The sequence below is a fragment of the Bubalus bubalis genome, chromosome 7 (assembly GCF_019923935.1).
Source record: "Bubalus bubalis isolate 160015118507 breed Murrah chromosome 7, NDDB_SH_1, whole genome shotgun sequence".
Classification (NCBI taxonomy): domain Eukaryota; kingdom Metazoa; phylum Chordata; class Mammalia; order Artiodactyla; family Bovidae; genus Bubalus; species Bubalus bubalis.
The window spans coordinates 36,441,836-36,463,683 of record NC_059163.1 but is presented as its reverse complement, the minus strand read 5'-3'; the positions used below and the strand labels follow the sequence as shown (position 1 = coordinate 36,463,683).

The 21,848-nt window shown below is 33.9% G+C and overlaps 1 protein-coding gene across 8 annotated transcripts in view; it reads right to left on the bottom strand.

Annotated features, from left to right (window-relative positions):
• EPHA5 (EPH receptor A5) overlaps positions 1-21,848 on the bottom strand; it is a 401,719-nt gene that overhangs the window by 47,450 nt on the left and 332,421 nt on the right. For 6 of the 8 annotated variants that reach the window (XM_025289995.3, XM_025289991.3, XM_025289994.3 and 3 more), the window contains 4 exons: positions 12,967-13,032; positions 3,653-3,720; positions 2,252-2,377; positions 1,353-1,538 (listed from right to left, as the gene is read on the bottom strand). In XM_025289995.3, the coding sequence (XP_025145780.1) occupies positions 1,353-1,538; positions 2,252-2,377; positions 3,653-3,720; positions 12,967-13,032 (446 nt within the window). The remainder of the gene's footprint in view (positions 1-1,352; positions 1,539-2,251; positions 2,378-3,652; positions 3,721-12,966; positions 13,033-21,848) is intronic. The other 2 variants (XM_025289993.3, XM_025289992.3) reach the window with 1 other exon arrangement.

The following is a 21,848-nucleotide window of genomic DNA, read 5'->3' as shown; positions in this document are numbered from 1 at the left end:
TTAGGCATCAAGTGGAGGAAAGAAACATATCTAAGTTTGAAGAAACCCACATGTCTGCAGGTAATTTTATTTCTGTGTTATGTTCCTCCTCTATAGGCATTCTTACTGGAGATGTGTATCTCTCTGATTCATAGAGAAAAACAATCTTCTAGCAAAACAGGCTGATTCAAAAGCTCTGTCAAGCATCAATATGATACTCTTAGCTAAGGTCTTTTTCTTCTGTGTTTTCATCTGTGACCTACTGTGAATGAATCATGATTTGAGAATTGACTGGTAATAAATCAGATTTTTTTTTTTTGTTTCTTTTGTTCCTTTTTATTGTGAAAAAGCCATCTTTACTGCTGCTGTTGTTTTTGTTTTGTTTTCCATATTTAAAATCAAAGTGGTAAAAATGGACATCTAATCAATTACATTACTTTGTAGGATAAGAACACTTATTGAACATACATTGCTGCTATGCATATTTGGCATATATCATTTAAAACTGATTCATAGCAAATGGAAGTTGAACCAATGTTTAAAAAAAGTTTAAAGACTGTTCCTTGCCAAAAGTTTCAGATGATTTTACAAGTGGTATGTAGGGTATGAGGAATAAGGGAAGGAAAGAGAATACATAGGAATGGCAAAGAGAAAATGGATTAAAAGAAAATAAAAGCCTCGGTTATGTGTTACATAAATACTTTACTAGATGACTGAAAAATTATCTGAAATCCTTGTATTGAAACATTCAACACACAACCATATTTACAAGAAATTAACAAGAATTTGACAGATGAGAAATTTTAGCTATTTTTGAGTAAAAACAGGATTTGCTTTAACAAAATAATTAGTCTTAAGGAATGTTCCCAGTCTTCTGAGGCTATTGCTTTCTTTAGAACTATTAAAATATCTCAACCAAAAAAAGGAATAAAAGAAATACACCCAGCTCTAAAGAGCCACTTAAAAGGTGGCAGGCACCTATGGTTACAGTAATCCTATTAAATGTTAAACTTCAATGCCTCAATCGAAACTTTGAAGTTAATATTTCATTAGGATAAAAAGTGAAAGAGCCAAGAGGAAAAAAAAATGATACTTTTACTGTTTCTTTTATCTGGATACATTTTCTCTGGTGCTGAATTCATAGTAAGTGAGTTAATACATATGTTTAAAAAAATAAACAGAAATTCAGGCTCATTGAAGATCGGCTTTGACAAGAACCCACTGAAGTATAGGACACATATGAATATCAGAGAAACTCTTAATCGAATTATCATGCCCAGTGTTACATGTATCCTGAAATTAACAATAACTTAGTAGAAGAAATTCAGATATTTATGGTCACACACACATGCATAGTTTGCCACTGTACTTACTTTTGGTCACGACACCCTCTAAGTGGATGATGTTAGGATGGTCAAACTGCCCCATGATACTTGCTTCCCCTAGGAAATCTCTGCGCTGTTTCTCAGTATAGCCTACTTTAAGGGTTTTAATCGCCACAGGTAATTCTCTCTTTCCTGGAAGTTTCAAACGTCCACTACAAACTTCACCAAATTCACCTTGTGATAAAGATGTAGAAAACACATAAACTCATTAAACATCTTTACTCTAAAATAGTACTCTAAAGTTCTCTTAGAATAGCAAGGTTTAGACAAAACAAAATTAAATGGGAGTCCAAATTTCCTTGTCATTGCTGAAAGACATTCATGGTCCATAGGGAAAAAAAAACACCTATGCGTGATCATGAAACACATTGGGGGTTATTAGTTTCATCTGTCTTACATATAGAACCCTTAATGGAAACATTAGAAAGAAACCAAAAGCAACTGACTGAAAACCACTTCCTTCTTCCTTTGCTTTCTACTATAGCAGTGACACTAATGAGAAAATAAGAAAAGATCATAGCAGGACAAAAAGGAAACAATTGTAATGAAGAGATGATTCATATACAAAATAATTGGATACTTGAATTTTGTAAATCTTTCTGGGCATTAAAAATTACATATGTATGACATATAGTAAATAGTAGATAGTAAAACACCATGTTTGAATATTTATTTTTGCTGGTTTATTTTTTCATAAACTAGACATTTGCAGGTTTAAGTATGAGCTATGTAGAGGGTAGTAGTAAAATATGATCAATTATATACAACTTTGAAAGCAAGACAATTACAGAAGATTAAAAACATCTTGAGTTAGATCAGAACACTGATATATTACACTCTATAATATAAACACAAGTTCAAAGTCCGAATTAAACACACTGTCTTACCTGCTCCAATAACTCTTTCAATGGTGATGCATGAAGCTTCTATCTCCTTGGCAAATTCATGGACAGCTTGATTGGGGTCCTCATAGGTATGTGGATCAATATAAGTTCTTACTCCTGGCAGTTTAACTGCAAAAATAAACAGGCATTAAAATAGAAGTATTGGTGATGGATGAGTGAAATTACAAATGTTATTAACGTGCAACTATGGCTTAAATCCGTAATTTCTAGAAGTGGCAGAGCTGCAAGGACAGTCTTCTCCTGAGTTATAGGAGTCATTTGTACAACTATCTCACTTTTATAATTGTAGAAATCTGGATTGCTGGCATGCACATGAAGTGCATATGTGAGGACATATTTGAATAAATACATCTTTTAGCAGTAATGTTCAGGGAGTCAGTCTCTGAGGCAAACTAAGACACTTTTGCTTACCAAACTGAACAATGAAATGCTATTGGCTTAGTCGTCGGTTTGTTCTATTATGCTTTACTTAAAACCTCATCACAGATGATTTAGTTTTTATAAAAAAAATTTAAAAACAAATTTTCTGGTGCTTTGGTCCTATAAAACTGACATAGAAGTCAAAAGAAAAAAAGAAATTCACTCTATTTTTACTGCAGGGCATTATACAAGTCTCGCATATTCTATGAGCCTCAGTTTCATTACATTTTAAAGACTACCAATATTATCCTCAATGATATTTTTTGAGAATAAATAACATTAAATAAGATAGGACTAAAAGTGGACTCAAAAATCCTTTCACGATTTTGATATGGCAGAATGACAAAAAAAAACCAAAAAACAAAAAAAAAACACTCTTTTTGTCCTTTACTTGGCAAATCAACTCACACTGTACTCTTTATCTAAAAATGAACATATTAAAATCATAAAATTAGAACCCATTTAGGCTAATTTTTAAAGCTCATGAATAAAACTTGATTTTCTGCATTTCTTAAAAGTGTAGTCTTTTTCAAGTCATTTGAACCAAGGTTGCTGTTACAGGATCTGCTCAGGGAAATTCCTGCCAAAATGCTAGAAAAAAAAAGAAAAATTTATTCATTTATTCTTGTGGTTTTATCTAATGATATATTTCTATTGACTATTGCTAGGAATTAGAATTGGCCAGAAATACAGTTTGACATATAACAACTTTTTATAAAGCAAAAAGTTTTTGTTTTCATTATTATAAGGAGAGTTTGCTTTAAAGAACTGAAAAAACCATTAAGCTATTGCCCAGGATCAGCCAGCAACACTGCAAGCCCAGGAATGTACCAAAACACACTTTTTAACACAATATTTTTGGTCAGTTTTTACAAATCTTTGCCTGAAAAGAAGCCAAAGTAACAATAAAGTCTCCCCTACTTTGCTTTATTTTGATTTTTTTTTTTTTAACAGTTTGCTTACTGTGCCCATTATGAAAATGCATCTTTTCCTCTTCCGGGTCTTGTTTGGCTTTGCTGTAACCACACCGCCTGGAATAGAGTAAGCCATCATTAGCCACATCTCCCAAGTGGTGAATCACATCAAGCCCAGAAGCACACAACACGGTTGAAATGACTGCAATCTTAAGTGATTTTCACACCAGCAGGATGGAACACCAATACTCTTGGATGAATCGTATTTCCACAGCCAATATCCCTTATTTCTGCCCAGATTTCATTGAGAAGTCTGAAACTCTCCAAATCTATTTTTAAACATCACTTCACCATACACCACACACCAGACACTTCTCTGTTCCCTTCCTCTTTTACTTTTTTTAACCACCTCTGAGGCCCCTGCCTTTTTCAGATGAGCTGCCCCAATATGTCTCTGATTCAATAGTCTCCTTCTTTCAGCACCTTACATCATCATTTTTTATTTTTTTTTCCCCTCGTTTTGGAGTCTTTAGTTTCTCTGCTGGCTCTTTTCCCCTTGCACCCACTCAGAGATCACTGTCAAGTCCCCAAGGTTTGCAAACCCACTCAGCTCCACTCCCCAAATCTTAGTCTCTCCTGTTTTTCTCTTCTTACTAATTTGTAAGTCATTTTAAATCTGCTCTTATTACTTACAAAAAGCTTCCCCTCTAATGTTCACTGATGACATATTCATCTCTAAATCCAATGACTTTTTCTTAATTTTTAACCCATGATTAATTGAAATCCCTTACTACTCCTTTTCTGATATTTCTTACTGCTCTTTTCATTTATATGGACAATTCCTTATGTCCTCTGCCCAGGCTTCTCTGGTTCTCTACTGTATATCTATCCATTTCCATCAATTTAATTAATATCTCTATCCCTCTGATTTTATCCTTTCGAGAGTTATATTTTTATTCCTTGTAGATTTACTTTACAGGAATATTCCCCAGGCATTCCACTCAATAGATTTTGGGAAAAAAACAACAAAAACAATATATTTCTCTTTACTTTCAATATTGATCTGCTGCCTTCTTTTCCTCTTAATAACACATACATGGCTTGGTACCTTAAGATCAAAGCCCTATGCTTGTGTACCTCACAATAAATTTGTTGTCAAATCCCAAGCATTATATAACATAAAATCTTATGGTCCATCTCGTCCATCTCTTTAGTTCTACCCCTTCTTCAATTAAAGCCTTGTTATTTTTCATTTGGATTACTATCAGTGCCTCTGAACCTTCCTGAACTATACTAGACATGGCTGTAGCCACATTACCATAAACAAGGTACTCTGCTATAATGTTACCTCTCTCCTGAAAACATTTCAATAAAAATGTAAAGATTCCTAAGTGTAGCCCCAATGCGCACTTCCTACCTCATCTCCAGGATACTTCTCCATGCTTCCATATGTTCCTATATACTGGTTCCTACACTTAGGATGCTCTTCTTAACAATCTCCAATTAATCTAAGTCCAGTTCAATTGTTGCCTTCTTTATGTTTCCCCACCCCCCACCATTACCCCTGCTTATTTCAATCTTCCTCACTATGAACCCAGTAGTTTTCAGTATTCCTCTCATGGCGAGATTCCCAGTTGACAATACAACGTAGTCATTTGAGAATATTTTTTGGCTGTCATGCTTTATTGTTAGTTTCTTAAATGGCAACAACTACTGTTTATAAATTTCTTAAGTCACTTGGCACCTGGATCGGACTTGGCACCAAAAATATGTGTCACACTGATGAAATGAATAAATGAATGAGTGGATGATATTCTGATTGAGTCTACATAATGACAAGTGTTTGAGAGAGAACAGGCTGATGAATACTAAAGTATATGAACAACAATATAACATTAAAACAATTGACCAAAATAAAAATATTTTGACTACTTTTAGTGAAACTCCTAAGGAGGTGAATTTATTATTCACAAACTCTTAGAAAAAAAATTTTGCTTATCAAGAACAAAATTTCATTTATTTCTGCATAAAGAAAATACAGCTGAAATGTCCCATTGACAAAATATTTTCATTAAAAAGTTGACTGAAAACTACTATTGGATGTAAGGGAAGTGGCCACCTGACATGCACTGAGGGACTGTTCTTGGTTTCAGATTCTAAAATGTTTCTTAAATATATGTATATTTTGATGTAAAAATAAAACCTATTGTATTCTCTATTTTTCCTAGCGTATAATTACACATATTATACAAAATAGATTAAAAAACCTGTTTTTGTGCCATTTTTGATGAAAAATATAGTTATCTTAATTTTATCATATTAAAGAACTGGCAATTTATTAGTAAATTACAGTTAGCAAAATTAGAATAAACTTGAAATAATGTGCTTAATACATATAGTGTTCTTAGGTGAGGAGCATCACACAGTGGGGATCTGTGGCCTTCCAAATTGTATTCAAAACACGTAGATGCAAGACATCTTGAATCACTTCACCACAGTGAAATGGAGAGAAAAAACAAATACATGATATAAGCTGATATTTAAGTTATTTTAATATTGTTCATAATTTTAGGTATTACATTCTTCTTTCAATCGATGTATGTGCCTTTACAGAGAAGGTATTGATACTGTTTTTTATTTTTAACAATATTCTACATATAATTGTGAGAAATCATCCTGAGATTTACGTTATGTAAATAACACTGACAGAAAACTTCATTAGAGGAATTCTAAAGAGACTTAAAAAGTATACAAGTTCTTGCAGTTTACATTAGAAAACAAACATCCATTTTACCTTCAGCTCTCCTACGTTCAGAAAAAAATTAAGCTTTGAAACTTGTATCCTCAAATAGTCTTTATCATTAAATAAGTTTCATGGATATTTAAATTTCATGCAAATTCCTTATATGAAAATGGAAATAAAACTTTGGATCTAATCTAAAAAATGATTTGGGAATACCTTGTTGAGGAGCAGTTAACATTTTAATACCTAGGGTGAGAGTCAGGAGGGCAATAGGAAGGAGTTATTTTTGACTATGGGCTTCTCTGGAGTTCTATAACATATACAGCTGCATGTCACATTAACATATAAAATTAAGTTCTGGAAACCCCCAAAGCACCATTAAAACAAACCTCAACAAGATACAGCAAGTAAAAGTGCAGCTGGCAGAGACTGCACTCAAGCAGTGGTTCAACCTCACTGACAAAGCATTGCAGGAAGCCTGTTCATTCAGTATCATTTTCGGTACCTTGTCCAGATACATATTGTAACCCATCTGACACAGTCAATAAGTATGCCCTTCCATATGTATATTGTGTACATATATAAATTACAACTGCCACCTTCTGTAACCTTTTTTCTTTCTGAACAGAAAAGAAACAGTTTCTTCATTTTGCTTCAATCACAATTTTAATGGATTTTGATATCATTGTGCTAAAAATATTTTAGATATCTTAATATAATTAGAGGAATCATTCTCTACCCATTTATGCATATCTTCTTCTAGAAAATGATATTATTTTATTTTAGTACTAGAGGGGACATGAGAAATTACATTAAACGTAGGCATAGTTTATACTCATTAATGAAATTTATTAAAAGGTATTGAGTCATGCTTCCTATATAATATATAAGTGATTTCATGGTTAATTTGGAGATCAATCTATTTTCCCCCATATCTATCCTAAAGATTTAATAATACAACCTTGATATTAATGTTGCTCTTAAAAACAGCCCAAGCCATTAATTCTAAATTTGGATATTTGAAACTTCAATAGACATGAAATAGTAAACAATAATCTTTATGAATGGATGGAGGTACTAATGAGGAATTTATTTCTCAGATGTAAATTGAGGATTAGATAATAAATTAAAGGTAGGAATGTGAAGCTCTCAAGGAGTACCAAGTAAAGAACAGAATCAGAACTTTCTAAATGACACTACTATGAACAATGAGGAGAGATGAGTGAACGAAAAAGCAAAAGGAGATTGTAGATCCTTACTCCACAATAACCTCCACAAAATCAGATTTTTCTTTATTTTAGCCTACTGAAATGAACACTGAATAAACACTCTTTTTTCCTTAATTTTAAATATGGTGGGGAGGAAGCAATGGTGAAAGAAGTAATGGTTCTGCATTTTGATGTTTTTGAAAGAGTGAGCATATGCAGTACCTGGCTCAGAAATGGACATGCCTACAGCTGCTCCTCTATTGTCCAGATGGATTAAGAAATGCTTTACCAGTAAAAATATTCAAAAGGAAATGTTGCAGCAAACATTAGAGTCCATATGTCTTGCTTATAGAAAAGTTCCTTGTATTGTATCCTCTTTTCAAAACACAGTTCTTCATATATGCACACACTCTTGTTCTGACATAATAATGACCTCAGCCACTGCATAATGTTGCGTTTAAAATTTTATTGCTGGCATCTTAAAAAAAAAAAGTTACAGTTTTGTGGGAAAATAGTTTGACCTTTTCACTTCAAGTTTCTCTTCAACTGAAAAAAGGTAGTTTTAATAAAAGCTCAGGTAACTCATCCCCCATAAAATAAAGAAGCATGTGAATGTTAGCTTATTATTAATAATAGTTAATAAATACTTAAAATAGATTGCTTTATTTTTCAGGACCACAGATCTATAGGAATGTGAGTGCAAATGCAGTAAAATGGGATATTGGATATATAGGTGGTCCAGCTAGCATTTGTATACAAGGTACGGGATTTTGATTTCCTTACAGATAATATAAGTTACACAAAACTGTAACTCATGTATTATCATTTACTGAAAATTCCCAGATACACTTTTAAAAGAAAATATACTCATTTTGGGAAACATGCTTTTCCTGAACAGGAAATGAGAGCGATGATTACACTACAGAAACATAGCAAACATAGCTGTGTTCCCATCTCACATTCTACCAAGGGCACAAACCTCCTTATGACTAACGGCAATGTGGGAAGTGGACTTACGTCTTTTTTCGTGCCTTGTATATTATTTTTAATTTCTATATTCTAAAAGACAAAGGAAAAAACTTATGAACAACACTTTCAAAATAATGCAGTGTATATGAATTTGTAATTTGTTTCATTAATAAACTCTTCAAATCCTTCCAGAATTAGCAATAATGGGAAGACACGAATAATTCGAAATACTTTAAAGAATTCAAAGATGAATTATTGGCTCTTCATTATTGAGTTAAATTTTAATTACCTTAGAATTCTGACATGAAATATAATTTATAAAATATGACATGTAAGGATTGTGTCTCCGTTTTCAACAAATTGTGTTCTAATGCAAGAGTAGGAAATTTCCTAGTAATTTTTAAACTAGTTCATGGATAAATGAACTAGCTTATATGACCAATGATTTTCTCAATTAGAGTAGTCCCATTTAATATCTCCTATGGTCTGAGGTGCCACAGGTATTATAAAAACGGGTTTGGGAGCAGTTTATAGTTACATTTTATATAGCAAGCCTTCAACTGGAATTTAATATATTATCTCTCTATTCTGTGGAAAAGCTTCACACTTGCCTGCTATGAGCACATTAAATGAGGGTCTAGAATTATAAGGGATGATTTTTATTCTCTATGTATTTTTCCTAACTATAAGATAGAATAGTATTTCCACATATCTCCTGGGCAGAAATCTGTTGTAAATGAATGAAATAATCTGTGAAATGTATGTAAAAAGAAAACCTTGTTCACTTCAAATGTCAAGAAACTTTCAGTTCATTAAACTAAGAAAAATAGCTCCTTGAAACATTAAGAAAATAACGTTTCAATGTAATTCACAACCATTTTTGTCAGAAAAATGTTTTATTTTAGTTTTATTTTCTGAATTATGATAGAAGAGTTTATCCCTTGTACTTCTGATTTTAAATATTATTAAAAATAAGCAATAATAATTTCTTAAAGAATAAGGTTGACTTCCTAAAAATCAGAGTAGGTAAATCAACAAAATAAGAATTTAACATCTCTATTTTCAGAATAGTGAACTCCATTTTCCTTGCCATGTGCACCCCTCAGAAGTAGTAAGTGCTGCAAAAGCATTGGAAAGCTTGAAACCTAATAAATGAAGAAAACAATCTAATGTGTTTGAATTCAAGAAATGTAAGAAAAACCCACCTGGGGACTATGGGATATTTCAGAACTTATAATAAACATGATGTTTTATATACACACATATATATATGTTTTTGTATTCATAGACAAAAGTGAATATCAAGGAGCAGATAATAAGTTTATTTTAGAAATTTCACATATTAATATATCATTTACATTGAAGATTATCAATTCAATATTGGATGCCTGTAAAAATAGATTGGATGTAGGGTGGGAGGACTAGAATCTGAAACCAGCTGTGATTAAAAAACAAATACTTCTGTTAAAAATGTAAGCAGTCTTGGGGATAGAGTGCTTAAAATTTAGGTATCTGGGTTTCATTAGAACATATTACAGAAATATCATCCATAACTGGGTAGATTTTAATCAAAGCAAGAAGAATATTGTAAAAATTAACATTATGCCTATGTTTACCGATTTCACAACAAAGTAAGCAACTAGAGTGACAAAAAATAATTTGAGATCAAGACAGCAACATGTAATTAGCATTTGAAAAACAATGGAGCATGTTTTTGTGATGGAAACTACAATAGTAAAACTCAGAACTCCATAGCCCTGGAGAAAATTTAATAAATCTGAATTGCAAAATCAAGGATCTAGATAAATGATGTTGAAATTATGTCTTTCAGACCCTGAGATTTCCACAAGGTATATTAAAATACTTCTAAAAGCCAGTATATTTACAATTGGCAATTTTCATCTGTAAGCACTGCATTATATTAAGGTCAAAACCAAGCACACATATTTATGAGTAGTCTTTCAGAAATGAAAAAAAAAACACACAAAAAACAAGATTCCAAAATCTCAAAATGTCCAACCTCTGTCTTGTAATTGTATATATGTCAGTTCACAAATGATGACAGAATGATCCTTGTAAATTATTTGTGTGGTAATTGACAAATCCTAATATGATTATACAAACAAAATTAAGAGATAAGATTTTAGGTCAAGGTTTCATAGTATTTTACTGATTCTAGTAGGAAAATTCTTCTCAGCCCTTAATTTCCACTATCTAAGGTTGTTTTTTCCCCAAGGCTTTAATCTAAAGAAACATTATCTTTAACTGAAACCTCATACTGACCAGAAATTATGAAATGAAAGTTGAGAAATCAGAGAATAAAAACATATTTAGCTTCCATTCACCCCAACCAATAATTTTGAACAAATTTCTGATTGTCTAATTTATGTAAACTCAATTAAAGTTTGTTTCTTTTGCTTTATTTTGTTTTGTTTTACTAAGAATGCATTAAAAAATTATGGCTCTTCCATAAATATTTGCACACAAACTGTTTCATTTTATTGGATACCTAAGCCCATTTGTGGCAAAATAACTTCTGTTTTTGGTGCTACAGACACACTCAAATGCACATGCACACACAAATATAAATGCACACACACAAACACACCGATTGAGTCAAAATTACTGACATTTTTAGAGAAAGATGTTAGGGAAAAAAGGGAAGATGATAGGAAATAAAACATGTTTTCTTAGGTTTCCTGGTATGTTCCTTGTGAAGGAAGTGTTCCACCTTTCCACTTTTCCTCCTTTATTTGTTCATTTTACAAACTCCCTGAAGTCAACTACACAGTAGAAAAAGATACTATTTTTAAAACATCAAGCAATTTAAATCCAGTTAAAGTTAGTTTTCACCAATACTTTTCTGAGTCATGGCTTCATTAATGTTCATATATCCATTAAGATATATTTGAGGTTTAGTTCAAGGTATGTCTGGATGTCATTTTTTTCTCCAAGATGTAAATTCTATTCTGCTTCAATGATGATTTTATCTCTTATAATATCTATATTTGAGAGTCAAGTTAGAATAAGCAACTCAGTGACTGTTTTTAAGTTTTTTATAGAGCAGTAAAAAAAATAAAATAAAATCACAGTTTCAAGCCATTTATATTATACTTCAGCCACTGTCAGCCAGATTTCAGGGTTTTTTGTTTTTGGTCTGTCACTGAAGTCCCAGGAACAAATCTGTACTTTCATATTAACTTCAAAATTTTTTTCAAATAAAAAAATTTCACAAGATTTAAAAAAAGATCAAAGAATCTTATCAGTCTGTGTTTACACTCTCTTGTTCTCAGAAGATCATTGGTATCTCTTCCACCACTTCTCACATCTTCTACACACTCAATCACACCACAGTTTTTTGAATCAACAAAAATTAATTTACACCTAGAGAATAAAAGTAACAATTTTAAAGGCCCAATACAACCCTCTAATTCTCTAAAATGTATTTCAGTTCTTTTCTTGGCAAATTTCGCCTACAAATAATAGCTCAATATAGTAGTGGAGGGATTCAGACTCCTTAGTCTAGACAGAAATTATCTGGTAGTTTTTACAAGGTAGCTCACTAGTGTGTAGGAGCCCCTCTAAATCCCCTGGAGCAGGAAATGGCAACCCACTCCAGTATTCTTGCCTGGAAAATCTCAGGGACAGAGGAGCCTGGCAGGTTATAGTTGATGGGGTTGCAAAGAATCAGACACGACGGAGTGACTGAGCACACAGCACTCTCTAAATCTGTAAAGAGAGTTCTTTGTTCTTATGTTCTAGCCTATAAGTTTATTGCTATAACCCAAATATATATTTAAGATTTGTATTTGTAAATAATTAAGACTATCTCATTTGGACACCGACCCCCAAAATATGGGTATTTTTTACTTCACTGGTACCAAATTAAAAATATCACTTATAATATCTGAAATAATTCAAGCTTAAAACTATTAGCCATTTAAAATTAAATGTGGTTCTGTTTTCCAATGCAACATATATCCACAATGATTATGAAAAAAGAATATTTCACTTATGTTCATTTCATGGTTCTGGGAGACAGAAAAAGTGACTTCACCTTGACAGAAGTAGCATTCTACTTCCATATATAATATGGTTTTAATCTTAATGGAACAACATAAACAGTGACATGTTAAATGTAAAACAGATGTTAAAATCTTACAACTTCCTGGTTTAAATCAGGACCACAGTAAAAGCCTTGGAAGAAAAGTATGAATGCTTTACATAGGGGTGATATACTTTAGGGATATTTTATTTGAAAGTATACATAGTGAAATCACTCAAGATTATTTCTGGAACAGTTTCATTCTACTCTTCTTTTAAACTGTAACTGGTGCACTAACTACTAAAATGTACACAAATGAAAAAAAAAAAGAAAAGGATGCTGACGATAATACATATAGGTGGGACAGCACATAGTGAAAGCAGGAGGGGAACACTAACCATATTAGGCTTGGATGGGCAACAGCGCACAGGGAAGAAGCCCTTCCACAGCCACAATCGCAGCAACTGAAAAGCAAACAAGAGAGCCCAAGATAAGGAAGAGATCCCACTCCCTCGATACAGCATAAAGACACTACCAATTCAGACAGGTGTCTGTTTTGCTTTTTAAAAGCAAAAATTCCTACATGCACACAATTAATTTTTCCACAATGCCCTTCAAATTAAGAAGCATTTTATGGATTTAAGAAATACCATGCTGTATTAAATTGTTCTTTTTATTATACTTAAAGAGCTTATTTGATAGGAAATATAATGTATTTGATTATCCAATTAAACAGACAAAGAAAGCTATAAGCCCATTTGAATACATCTTTCCTCAGAAATGCCTGCAAAATTTATATTCAAAAGACATTCTAAACAGCCTTGTAAATAAATTTTTTGAGTAGAACCTACAAATTTAAGATGGAGAATAATGCCTTGCTCATTTGACCCACTGATTTCTTATAGCAGTGGCATCATTTATCATAGACTATTGACAATGCTATGCTTACATGACTTCACCAATCATTTATGGAAAGTGACCATTTAATTTACATTTCAGATTTTAAAAATGCATCTCCATAATATATTCACAGAGCTATTGCTATATATAAAAAATCAACCTATATATATAATACATGCACCTTTCTGGATATTGCAAGATTCAATATTCTTTTAATTTTCCACATATTCATAGCAAAACAAAAATCCAGAAAATACCAAGTAAATTGTTTAATATAATGTATTTTATTGTTAGAAACCACATAAACTATTGGCAGAATAGAACAAAAGCTATTTAGTGTTTCCATGCATTCATTTCCAGTTTTTATAAATTGCCCTTAGAGTGATTTCAAGAGAACTGTGGGATGAGCTCAGTAATGATACCACATACCAGCAGGCCAAGACTTTTATCTAAACTCTGTTTATTTTGAACTTTAATTATGAAATATTTATATCATTTATATCAAATAAGGAAAATACAATATAAATATCCAATATATTTGGAAATGCTAACAAAATTAGATAAGTATTTCCAAATCAAATTCCAATGGACTTTTCTCAAAGGAAAACTAAGCAAAGTTCCATATAGTTTCTTTGGAGCACTGATAGTACTTTAATTTTTTCCATTACTAAGTATCTGAGAATTTGGCTGCCACTAAAATGGCAATGTGACACTTATTTCCAATTTGATTATATGTATTTTAAAAAATATGCCAAATAATTATTTTCACTGTAGAGATATTAAAAGTCAAAGTTCAATATATCAAATTATTAAAATATTTATAAGAGTATATAAAGCATCTGTACAATACTTTGGCAAATCTTGATCTACTTCCTTAAAATTATATTTATTTCATTAATATCTTTGATATCTTAGATATGTTAACTTTCCTATTTCTTCTGCTTATATAAGTACTCATATTTAGGGGTGGCAAACTATATAGTCCATGGGCCAAATCTAGCATACCATTTACATCTGTAAATACAGTGTCATTGGAACATAGCCACACTCATTATTTGCCGTTTATGGAGGAGTCCTGCTTGCTGTCATGGCAGACTTAGGTAGTTGTAAGAGAGAATGAGTGGCCTGAAAAGCCTAAAACATTTATCTGGCACTTTAAAGAAAGTTTGCCTTCCTCTTCTTTTAAACTATTAGTTTTGTTAGATGAGGATGATTCCTTGATCTTTTTTTCTCCCCCCTCACAGTTTAAACATGATGAACGGCACATAAGTAGTTTCACTGTAATTGGCATTACCTAATGGCACAATTGAGCTTCCCTGGTGGGTCAGATGGTAAAGAATCTGCCTGCAGTGCAAGAGACCTCGGTTCAATCCCTGGGTTGGGAAGATCCCCTGGAGAAGGGAATGGCTACCCACTCCAGTATTCTTGCCTGGAGAATCACATAGACAGAGGAGCCTGGCAGGTTACAGTCCATGGAGAATCCCACGGACAGAGAAGCTTGGTGGGCTATAGTCCATGAGGTTGCAAAGAGCTGGACATGACTGAGCCACTAATGGCACAATTATCTCAGTTTATTAATGATTATTAATATGGAACATTTGCATATATGTGTTAATTTTGAATAGTAGATTTACAAATCAATAAATAATAAATAATATTAGATTGTTGAAAATGTACACAATTGTTTTTTTAACAGTTAAAAAAGCTGATGTCATCTCTAACAAAGTATAAATATCTTTATAGTTGAGGGTGCAGTTTATAAACTCATATAGAATTGTCCTTAGGAAAGCAAGAACTGGGCTGTGATTGGTCATTACCTATAAGGACTTGTTTAATGCTTGATCAGTGTTCTAAGACTCAAAAAATACACTCATGATTTCAAAAATAATAGCATTTTATTCAGTCCTCTTCATTTGAAAGAATATAATAACACTTTTTTCTTACAAATTAGTACATATACATGCACATACTCACACACACTTCACTATAACACTGCAAATTTTACTTCTGAGGAATATAAATTTTATTACTTATCATTACATTTCAAATTTATAGTTGAAATCATGTAAAATCAAACACTCATACTTCTGTTTTTTTCTGTCATTGTTTTAGATTTGGTACTGATATTTTCTTGGACTTGTTTTAAGATGGCATATTTATTTAAATACCCTAGTTAACTTATTTTTGTTTCAGATTACAGGCATAAAATAGGGATAATAATGGATTCTATCTCATAGGTTTTGTGAAAATAAAGTGAGAGAAAATATGTATTCACTTAGATCAGTGTCTAGCACATTGTATGCTTTGGGAGAAAAGTAATAGCTATTGCTCTTAGTAATATCATAATCAAAGTGATAGAATAGATTCTCATTATCTCAGAGAAATTTATTTTTTTCATGATCCATATACTACTACCATACTAATTATTTCCATTTATAACATAACTAAATATCTAGTTCCATTCAGACCAACTCACATAAATACAGATGGCCAGTGTAATTTAAAAAATCATTTCCACGGAATAAATTTTCTGAGGGTTTAGTGATCAGAGCATACTGTGCATTAATATATCATTAAGAAAATTAAAACTGAAGCTCCTTTTCTATAAATATCTGAAGTGGAATAGTAATCCCTCAAATTACCCGTTTTAAATAAACTCTGAGGATGCTGTCACAGTAACACTTCAGCACCAGATGGTATAAAAAACATGTTCTTTCCTTAATCAATAAATACTCAAAGTACAGGTTAAAAACGCTTACAAGTCTCAGAAATAATTTAGAAACAGAAACTAAAATATGCTAGAAATAGCAGCCAATCTAATTTACATGAGCTATGGTTCAACACAGAGTCCATCTGCATTCCCATCAGATTTTAGCACCTGGAATCTGTAAGTAACTGCGTGCAGCTATAATAAGATCATTATTATCCAAGTTTAAAATAGTTTAGCCTTTCTAGACTTAAGATAAAATGATAGATCTTTGTTTTAACAAGATATTTTGATTTGTCCTTCTGAAGATTAACGTGTTATAAGGGAAGCTTTCCAGACCCAAAGAAGATCCAAATGAAATTACTTTAGCCAGGTCTTACACAGAGTTGATCAATAAATGTACTAAGTGTGTCAATGTAAGATAACCTCCCGTCTACTGAAGAAAGGTGATTATAAGGCTAGGGAAGAAATCCTCAAAGATACTAGATCAGAGAGCAAGACTACAGACTGTGGATAAATGATGACTTAAATTCTTAAACAAGAGATCATACAAGTGGATAAGAAAAACACAATGATCCTAAAAGATAAATGAGAGAGGCAGAAAGCAATTCCACCAAAGTATTTTAATTAAATAGAAAGTATTTTCAGTTTACTTTAAAAAAAAAAGGAAATGAAAAAGTTACTTAATTTACCCATTTTAAATAAAACAATGACAACAACAAAAATGATGGAACTTAGTGCTGGAGAAGAGAGTGTAATTTGTGCCTTCAAAGGTCACACTGAAAAGTACCACCAATACTTTAGAAAACAACCCTCTGAAACTTATTAAGAGCGACAAAAATGTCCTTACCTTTTGATTGTGTAGCAAAATGATTAAGATCATGGAATTTGTAGTTAAATTAGCAGCAATCCCCAATGTATTCACTAATAAATGTATAGCTTTTGGTAAACTAGACACTGATGTAAATGAGACAAATAATAGAAACTATACCACACAGGATTGCTTTGAAGAATGAGTTTGATTATATATGCAAAGCGTTCTGCACTGTCCTGGCTTCACAATCAGCACTTAAAAAATGTTTAAACTGATATTATTTTAATGACATGGTCTGATGGCAAAAAGTCAGGAGCAGACAATATGCATGAGGCTGGCTATAGACTTTAAAGGAGCCAATGACCAACACATAAATATCCTGCAGTTAACAATATCTATTTGTGGAGTTTATGAAGGAATGAAATTAATACAGTATAATATTAAAAGTTTTAAACATTAGGTAAAAATTGGTGTGCAGAGAAACAAAACGATGACAAAAAAGCATACAAAATCTTTGAGAGTTACTGTATTCGAGCATTTCATGAATTTGCATTTTTATGAGACAATTTTAGTTCTCTCTGATTTCAATTTTTGTGGTAATTTCACTTAATTTTAAGAAAAGCAAAGAATTCAAATAATTCCAATTATAATGCTTATCACAATATACTGTAATTTGTACCACATTAGTTTTAAAATGCTAAAAGGAACTTAAATATGTAACACATTTACAACAAAAGAAGTTTAGGATATTGTTCAGTTAACACTGATAATGTTGTTTTATACATTTCTCAAAAAATCTCTTACTGTAGTATTTTTTGCATCTGTGTCTTAATTTACTGTCACCCTTCTTAGATTCATTATTGATTTCCTGATGAAACCAGACTAAACTGAAAACATTTTTTTGCAAAAATTGGGAAATAGATAAGAAGCATAATGATAAACCCTGCACCTCAGTCCCCATACTTCTGACAAAAAGACAGAAAATTATTCCACCCTCCAAGAGAAGGTAATGCCAAATGGCTGGAAAGAGACATGTGCATGCGTATTTATAAGTAACTCTTAGAGGAAACACACATCTACAATACATTCACACATCTACAATACATTCATCAAATTATATGTGTAAAATCAATCACTATTCTCTAGTCATTTTGTAAGCAAATTGGGATATAGTTTTTTGCAGTAATTTTAAAATATTTTCCAGTAGTCTGCCTCCTTCCTACTAAAAATATTCTAATCCCTCATCAATAATAATAGCTGTCTCGATATTACACCTTAGGATCCCACATCAAAAACTGTGCTAGGACTCCCCTGGTGACTCAGTGGTGAGGAATCTGCCTGCCAATGCAAGGAATATCGGTTTAATCCCTGTTCCAGGAAGATCCCACATGCCACAAAGCAACTAAGCTCGTGTGCCTCAATGACTGAGCTTGTGCTCTCGAGCCGGGGAGCCGCAATGACTGAGCCCATGTGCTGCAACTACTGAAGCCAGTGTTCCCTGGAACCTGTGCTCCACAAAAAGAGAAACCAGGCACTGAAATGAAGAGTAGCCCCCAGTCACTGCAACTAGAGAAAGCCCATGCAGCAATGAAGACCCAGCACAGTCAAAAATAAAATAAAAAATTATTAAGGAAAAAACACCTGTCCTAGCCAAGTACTACTCCCTGGTAGGTGAGAGGTGAGTTTTGAAACATCAATGGATGTTAGTCTTACCTAATCAAGTTATAAACCTGGCACACTTAACATCTTGCTTTGAAATAATAAGAAATATGCGTGTGTGCTAAGTCACTTCAGTCATGTCCAACTCTGCAACTCTATGGACTGTAGCCCACTAGGCTCCTCTGTCTATGGGATTCTCCAGGCAAGAATACTGGAGTGGGTTGCCATGTCCTCTCCAGCGGAATCTTCCTCATCCAGGGATCCAACCAGCTTCTCTTATGTTGCCTGCATTGGCAGGTGGGTTTTTAACCACTAGTGCCGTCTGGGAAGATATAGATATAGATATAGATATAGATATAGATATAGATATAGATATATCAGCTCCTGGTTCCTGACAAGGAACTCCTAGAACCTTTGATACATAGAGGCAATCTTTTGTTCTAACTTTCAGTTCCTGACTTGGGTGCCTAAAATGCTTGTGATTTCCTAAGTAATAAGAGTTCTAGGACCATCTCTTCTTCTAATATTTGGTCTTTAATTCTGGATTCTGACACAAAGCTCCTATACATCTTCCAATTTTCTGGGTGATAGGAGTGTCTTTGGTTCTACTTATGTGACTTCTTGGTGGGCTGGTTGCCAGAAAGAACAAATCATGATTAGAAATGTCATATTTACAGCCTTACCTCTCATTCTCAAGGGAGGGGAGAGGGGTTGGAAATGGAGTTAATGATTTATTATGCCTACATAAGGAAACCTCCACAAAAATCCCCAAAATACACCCATAAACTGGAAGGCTGGGATACTGCAACTCCACAGGATAGATGTTCCTCCAGTTGACCTCTTCCTATGTATCTCTTCACCTATCTGTATCTTTTACTAAATCTTTTATTATATAATCAACTGGTAAATTTAAGTAGGTGTGTCCCAGAATTCTGTGAGCTGTTTTAGCAAATAATCTAATCTAGGGAGGGGAATCATGGGAACCTTTGATTTGTGGCCTAGACACAGAGAAGCTATGAGTAACCTGGGGACCTAGTATTGATGGATATGTCAGAAGTAAGGGAGAGCCTGGGACTGAGCCCTTACCCTGTGGGGTCTGTGCTAACTCTGTTTAGTATCAAACTGAGTTGAATTTAGGACACTCAGGGAACTTCACAGGGAATTGCTTGGTGTGGAAAATATAACCCCAGACATCTAGTATTAGAAGTGTTGGGATTGTGGTAGTAGCGTGAAAGTAAAGGAGAAACACACAACAGGACTCTGTTTTTCCAACACACTTGCTTTCTCCTGTGTTTCCTGTTTCAAGCCTGAAAAATCCTATGGTAATATTCATACTAAAGTAAAGAATTCTGGGACTCAGAGACAGGTGTCGACTAAAAAAAGATGTACAACTTGAGAGTTGCAAGTTAAGTTTCATGTGGGGTAAAATGAAGACTGTAGCCTCTTCCCAGGTACTGGGTAGGGAGGCTCAACTGGAAAAAAAAACTGAGGAATACTCAGGGCTCAGCTGAAAGATGCTGAGTTCGATCTGTTATAGGGGACTGAATGGTCTTCGCTGAGTGGTTAAGTAACAGGCTGATTTGACACTTTTCCTCAATTTGACTGCCATTATAGAATTTGTCAGGATAAAAGTGAGGAAAATAGATGAGTTTTGCTCTGAAGAAAAGGGTCATGACTCCACCTGGCCAGTTTGTTTTCTAGGGTGATTGAGAAATTTACAGGAGTGGTGGAGGTCTCATTCCATGCAGTGATCCCATAGAGAAACCCACTCATTAATTAAAATACTTGCTCGTCCAGGGGCCGCACATAAGAACTGGCCATTCATCGACCTAAGCAGCCACGGTAATCTTAGATTGCCGGAGGCAGAATCTGACACATAAAATGAGCTGAAACGACTCTGGGGTGACTCCTGGAGGAGTTAACCTCACAAATAGCACATGGGCCCACTACACAAGTTCACTAGTGATTTTTATCCCTGACAAATTCAGCTTAAAATGAGAAACAGAATCTCTCAAAAACAGAAACAAAGGGGTGTCAGAAAGCCAGTCTCTGACTAAAACTACAGCCAGATTCATGTACAATACATAACGGAGCTCATACATACAAGTACCTAGTTAACTGGAGAAATAATATTAAAAGAGATCTTAACCTAAAATGGCCAAATTGGGTTTCTTTTGATATTTCAAAATTTATATTGTTGCATGCATAATTCGAAAAGGCTGGCTACACTTACCTTGACTGGTATCTAGAAGCTTCTAAAAGAGTAAACGAGGGAGTAATTTTTTTGCCGGAAACCAACAAGAAATTGCTTGAAACTATATCAGAACCAAAAACAGCTGCTAGTACTGACACACGAGGCCAGGGGTGGTGGCCGGGAGGACCAACCCCACGTCCAGGGAGTGGTGGCTGCGCGGGCACAGGAGGACCTAGAGGAGCGATCCCACGTTGAAGGTCAGGAAGGGCGGCAGTGAGGAGATACCCCTCGTCCAAGGTAAGGAGCAGCGACTGTGCCTTGCTGGAGCAGCCGTGAAGAGATACCCCACGCCCAAGGTAAGAGAAACCCAAGTAAGACAGTAGGTGTTGCAAGAGGGCATCACAGAGCAGACACACTGAAACCATACTCACAGGAAACTAGTCCGTCTAATCATACTAGGACCACAGCCTTGTCTAACTCAATGAAACTAAGCCATGCCCGTGGGGCAACCCAAGACGGGCAAGTCATGGTGGAGAGGGCTGACACTGTGGTCCACTGGAGAGGGGAATGGCAAACCACTTCAGTATTCTTGCCTTGAGAACCCCATGAACAGTATGAAAAGGCAAAATGATAGGATACTGAAAGAGGAACTTCCTAGGTCAGTAGGTGCCCAATATGCTACTGGAGATCAGTGGAGAAATAACTCCAGAAAGAATGAAGGGATGGAGCCAAAGCAAAAACAATACCCAGCTTTGGATGTGACTGGTGATAGAAGCAAGGTCCGATGCTGTAAAGAGCAATATTGCAAGGGAACCTGGAATGTCAGGTCCATGAATCAAGGCAAATTTGAAGTGGTCAAACAGGAGATGGCAAGAGTGAATGTCGACATTCTAGGAATCAGTGAACTAAAATGGACTGGAATGGGTGAATTTAACTCAGATGACCATTATACCTACTACTGCAGGCAGGAATCCCTCAGAAGAAATGGAGTAGCCATCATGGTCAA